Source organism: Pristiophorus japonicus, chromosome 8 (genome assembly GCF_044704955.1).
Source record: "Pristiophorus japonicus isolate sPriJap1 chromosome 8, sPriJap1.hap1, whole genome shotgun sequence".
In the NCBI taxonomy this organism is placed as follows: domain Eukaryota; kingdom Metazoa; phylum Chordata; class Chondrichthyes; family Pristiophoridae; genus Pristiophorus; species Pristiophorus japonicus.
This window is the reverse complement of record NC_091984.1, coordinates 192150901-192156935: the sequence shown is the minus strand read 5'-3', so window position 1 is coordinate 192156935 and position 6035 is coordinate 192150901. Positions and strand designations below refer to the sequence as shown.

Below are 6035 nucleotides of genomic sequence, written 5' to 3'. Positions count from 1 at the left end.
TAAGCAGAGGTGTGGAATCTTTGTTCAACCCTGAGCTCATTTTCTCACCCCAAATCTGAACGGTTACCATCACTGCCTTCCACCTCAAACATTGCCCATCTTTGCCCCAGCTCCTCCTCCTTCCACAAGCCTTTATTGAATCATAGAATGGTTACAGCACAAGAGGCCATTCGGCCCGTCATGGCTCTCTACAACAAAATGCTCTTGCAAACAGCTGTCTTGCTCTTTTTTTTGCTTCGTTGCTTTAAACGTTGAATTACACCCACTCAGTTGTAGTAAAGGCTGGATCGGTCTTTTATTTAGACATTCAGAAGGCAGGTCTCCAAAAAGTTACACACCTTTCGAGATTCCAGTGTCTCTACAGTCCATAAGTGTGTGTGACAAAAGCCAGTGCCATCATTTATACCCCAAAAGCCTTTGAACTCTTATTTCTTTGCATTTAGACAATCACGGCTAACTGCTTTCTAAATCGTTTAACATACAGATGTCATCAAATCTTAACATCGATTACTAGCCAGGTACTCAAATACTTTGCTTGTTTAACATACAGATGCCATGTTATCAAATCTTAACAAGGTTTACATGTCATGAATTACTATTATTCACATAACAAGGTACTAAAATACTTAACATCGTTTAACATACAGATGATGTCATCAACTCATTTCAATGGCTAAAAGGCACCATATCATCTTGCAGCCTCTTTTGATCCAATCTTCCTGTTTTATTATCCAAGCTTCAATCTTTCAACTTTTAACCCTTTCGATCTCCAGACCGCGCACTGAAGCAAAGAATTCAGAAATGCAGGCCTGCGCTCCCATTTCAGCTAGTCCCACTACCCGCCTTTTCCCCGTAGCCCTGTAATTTGTTTTCCTTCAGGTACTTATCCAATTCCTTTTTGAAAGCCATGGTTGAATCTGCCTCCACCCACCTTTCAGGCAGTGCATTCCAGATCCTAACCACTCGCTGTGTAAAATGTTTTCCTCATGTTGCCTTTAGTTCTTCTGCTAATCACCTTAAATTTGTGTTCTCTGGTTCTGACAATGGGAATAGTTTATTTCTATCTACTCTGTCCAGACCCCTCATGATTTTGAACAACTCATCAAATCTTCTCTCCTGCTCTAAAGAGAACAACTCCAGCTTCTCCAGTCTATCTACATAACTGAAGTCCCTCACCCTTGCAACCATTCTTGTAAATCTTTTCTGCACCCTTTGAATGATTTGCCTGCAAGCCTACCTTATTCTGCTCGCCACAATCTACAACTCTTACAAAATGCTACGACTTGCATCACCAACCAAGCAAAGGCTTGTTTTCATCCTTGCCAACTGATTCTCAAACCACTGCAGATCAACTTTGTCTCCTTGGCTTCAAGTCCCTCCATAGACTTGGTGCACTCTACTGTGGTGACCTCATTTATCCAGGGCACACAGTGTGCTACAATTAATACTAATCCTTCAGCCATTTTGCTCTTGCCCTCAACACCTCTGCCTCATTACCATCCTCCATGCTTTAAAAAAAAGTTTTACCCTTCTTCTGCTTTGACTCCTTTGCCCTTTTGCTTAGTGTTAACATATTTTGTCCACTGTCATGAGAATGTAAATGCTTGTGATAATGGGGGCCAAAATTATATACCTGTACTAGCAGATTATTTCACTCAATTTATTGGAACAAGATTCCCATTCCAGTTATATGGACTTATCACGTCTCAAACAATTTAAGCTGTTGATGCATGCAAGAACAGTATAAAACTCTTCAACTGAATGTAATGCCAGAGATTCTAAAATTTAAATTGGTGTAGTAGCAACAGAAAACAGCTAATTTAGATTTTAATAAAACAGTGGGGAAACTAGCACCAGTTCTAGCAATTTTTCTTCCTTTATGAAACTTGTACATTGGACAAAGATTTTTTTTGAAACATCTCTACTATGCTTGGGCTGCTGTTTGTGCCATTAAATAGAATTTTGTTGACCATCTAAAAACCTTGTAAGGTGCAGTTTCCCAGAAGTAATAGTGTGTGGGTTTTGTTTGAACATCTAAGACTTACAGTAGGAACATTCTTTCAATAATTTGCTTATCATTCGGCAGGCTAGCTTTGAGTGTGAGTTTTTGACCATTACTGCTAGGCCTTACATTATATACATAGACATTTCAGTGTCTGCAGTTCTGCCTGCACCACACTCAGCAGCTTAAATTCCAATCCTGTTATTTTAATATAAGACTTTTTAAAAGGACAAAGGGGTGGAAATTCTGTTGTGGCGTAAACCAAGCAGAGCGGTAAATTTTGCGCCGAAAATGGTTTGCATCTCCAGCTGCAAAATCACCAATCGGGCCCGGAGTGTGGAGTGCGGAGTGCTAAGGGAGGCATTCCACATCTCTTTTAGGGCATGAGGCCGGCTGAGCAAATGAAAATCCCGACGTAAACAGCTGGTCTCGGAGAGGCTTCCGTGGAAAAAAAAGCCCCAAAACATTCCCAATACTATCCTCATGCAACATCCACACGAATCGCAAAAATACAGTCCTTCCCTTAGTGCTGCCACTACAGCTGTAACCACCAGCTTTCACAGGCGGTCCCACTAGGGTACTCTTCAAATTTTGAGCCAGTGTCTCAACCAGGAGCATTGTACACCACCAGCTCACCTCTTCCCCCAAAAACCAGGCACTGAATGACAGGTTGCTTGAAGCTGGCCACCCGCCCAGAAATGGTTTCCGCTGCCATTACCATCCCTCCGGGGCGAAAAAAAGAGGCAGCAATGAACTGAAAATCCAGCCCATATTCTTGAATGATAGCATATTGTGCATAAATTTTACTTAATATTTGTTGTAATAGAATTCATGTTTGTGTTTATCAGCAAAGATAACTTGTTTGTCTACATTAGTATTTCATAAAGAAATTACTTATGATTTGATGGTGATGAGATACTATTTAAATTTTAGATTTTAACCCCACCGTTGACCATTCCGAAAGTGCCTGTTATAGCAGAATTGCTTCAAAATGAAATTTAGTTTCCAAATTTAAATTTCATTTTACTGCCACCATAGTAAATATAAAACTTGAACTATGATGGCATTACTGTAAGTTTAGTTTAACTTTGTTCTGGTCACTAAGGCAAACCACTCAGTATACCATGAACATAGATATGAATCATATTGTAAATAATTAAGGGAATAAAATTGAACATAGTTTAGATTTATTCTTAAGATGTGTAATGGCTTGCACTTTGGGGTAGAAATTGTCTTCTGCCTGAAACGGGGAGATTTTTATCCCGTTTCGATGGTTTTTACTGCAGCTGTGGTTCAGGTCGACCGTTGTGCGACATTTGGCTTTTTTGTTTTGATCCGGAAGTCAGTCTTAATGGGGGCAGTGATAACATCTGAGGGGCAAAGACGCAGCGGTGACAGCAACTGAAGGGCGGAAGTTGGGTGCGGAGCAGAGTCACTTAAAGGGGAGAGTCTCCGCGATTTTTAAACTTCGGGCCACTACGGACGGTTTTGGTCAAGAGGGGGTGCCAAGCTGCCTGTTGGTGGCCCGGGCAAACCCAGGGGCAAATTGGTCAGGCTGACATGGCAGTCAGCCAACCAAAAAAAAACATGGCGGCAGTGCATCCTCCCCGCCGCTGCCTCACTGGACCACTGGGAAAAAGCTTGTTTTGACAGCACCGGGCGGGCCGAAGATTGAGGGGAATGTCGCCATCGGGGGTGCGCACGGCGATGACGCACTTAAGACGGATTGGCACGGGGGGAGGAATCGAGGCACCGCCGGAAAAACTTGGGAGGGCAATTGGGCTAGCAGCGGCCATTCCACACCGCAGCCACCGATTTGTGGTGGTAACAGCTCATAAGGTGAGGGGCAATTTTGGCTGCTTGGTTTTCAGTCAGTTGCTGCCTTGTATTAAAATGGCTGCCATATTATCCTGCCATATCCGACTCCAATCCTCAAAATAAACATTGTAAACTGTCCAGTAGGTGGCACTTGTTTAATATGCAAAGTCCAGTGTGGAAATACAATCATTGCATTTTTTTTTGCTAAACCTGCTGCACATATTTTATTAAAAAATTGATAAATACAGGTACCAAAATTCTAGTTTTGAATATTTCAATTTCAAAAGTCTTGGCACGGAGCCATCTGAAGTAAGACCCACTGAAAAAACACAAAGCTGAGGTACAGGAGGTGTTTCTTCTTACATGATTAGTGTTGGACAATTAGAATCCCCAGGCCGAATGCAAACATTCCAATTATAATATCTACGACAGGATTAGTTTGGGAAAGCAATTTAAAGTATACTTGAAACATGGGTCAAATCTCAAACTAGTAAATAACAACTTTTGGATACGACTTTTGTCCTATAGTGTGCACAACCCTGCATTCCTTCTTTCCCCATGAAATGGAAGTTCAATTCTTTTTCTGAATTCCTGTCTTAATAGCTTTATCCACCGTGGTTGCAATTTGTTGTGTTTTTAAATTTTAATTTAAGAATGTTGGACAAAACACCAAAGAAAGCCTCGGTTTCCAAAACTTTAAACAAATCTGAGGAAGGACATTCTTGCTATTGAGAGTGCGCAGCGAAGGATCACCAGACTGATTCCCGGGATGGCAGGACAGACATATGAGGAGAGATTGGATCGACTAGGCTTATAGTCACTGGAATTTAGAAGAATGAGAGGGGATCTCATAGAAACGTATAAAATTGATGGGATTGGACAGGTTAGATGCAGGAAGAATATTCCCGATGTTGGGGAAGTCCAGAACCGGGGGTCACAGTCGAAGGCTAAGGGGTAAGCCATTTAGGACCAAGATAAGGAGAAACTTCTTCACTCAGAGAATTGTGAACCTGTGGAATTCTCTTACCACAGAAAGTTGTTGAGGCCAGTTCGTTAGATATATTCAAAAGTTAGATGTGGCCCTTACGGCTAAAGGGATCAAAGGGTATGGAGTGAAAGCAGGAATGGGGTACTGAAGTTGTATGATCAGCCATGATATTAACTGGTGGTGCAGGCTCGAAGGGCTGAATGGCCTCCTACTGCACCTATTTTCTATGTTTCTATTATATTTAATTGTATCAAATTATCATTTGTCATATCCAAAATATAAAAACACTAGACTTCAGCTACAACCATATCACGGGCAACTTGAAATGCAGCAATGAGTGAGCTCAGTTGAATTTTCTCACTGGTTCCTGAAGCCAGCCTGTACCTGTGAAAGGAAAGAAAGAAGTCAGCAATGTCCACAATCCTGGCTTGCAAGAATTTTGCTTTTTCCAATTTGTAACTCACAAATTAATTGAATATAATTTGGAAGAGCTGTCCCTGGATATGTCCCTTTAATACTGTGCGGCTACTTTTGAGATATCCAGCAGGTACAGGAAAATGTGGTAGCCAATAATATACAAATCAATTGCTGTGACCTACATTACTCAGCTTCTCAAAGCAACTGGTGGCAACCATTTACTCAATGAAACAATCACATAAAAAAAGCCCCAATTATTTATATAGTAATTGCAACAGTATTCACTGGCATTGCACATATGGCAATCTCCCCATGTGTCACGCTCCTGTAACAACAAACAGTCCAATTTCATTTAACCACAGCAACTTTCTTGCTACAAGCAGTTCAGTTATTGACTGTCCTGTTGTATGTTTTACAGAAGTTTATTTGCAATGACCCAAGTAATCAACACACTTTACTACAAGAAATAATGTTAAAGGACAGCTAGGTTTTTTTTTTCTGTGTGAAGTAAGACACATCCTCATTGCAAGACTCACCAAAATCTTCATGGTTGAAAACAAGATTTGTAGTGGCCACACTTTCCACCTTTTAACTTAAGTTTCACACTCCAATACTGGCCTTTTTAGCACCTGCTACAAAAGTGTCACTTTATAGTCAAATCTCAATCTCTGATCTATACTGATTAGCAAAACAAAATTCAGAAGAACTGCTCTATATAAATGAACAAATGCATTTAAGGCAATTAAAGATCTAGTTAGTGGTTAGTTTTTTGGGTTTCCCCTCATTTCCACCCTCTCATTTTCTCTTTAG

General features: G+C 40.8%; 1 protein-coding gene across 1 annotated transcript in view; it reads right to left on the bottom strand.

The window, feature by feature from the left end:
- Positions 1-3961: 3961 nt before the first annotated feature.
- rfc5 (replication factor C (activator 1) 5) overlaps positions 3962-6035 on the bottom strand; it is an 86677-nt gene continuing 84603 nt past the window's right edge. Inside the window, exon 11 of the mRNA XM_070887705.1 lies at positions 3962-5192. Coding sequence (XP_070743806.1) covers positions 5096-5192 — 97 coding nt within the window. The 3' untranslated portion in view covers positions 3962-5095. The remainder of the gene's footprint in view (positions 5193-6035) is intronic.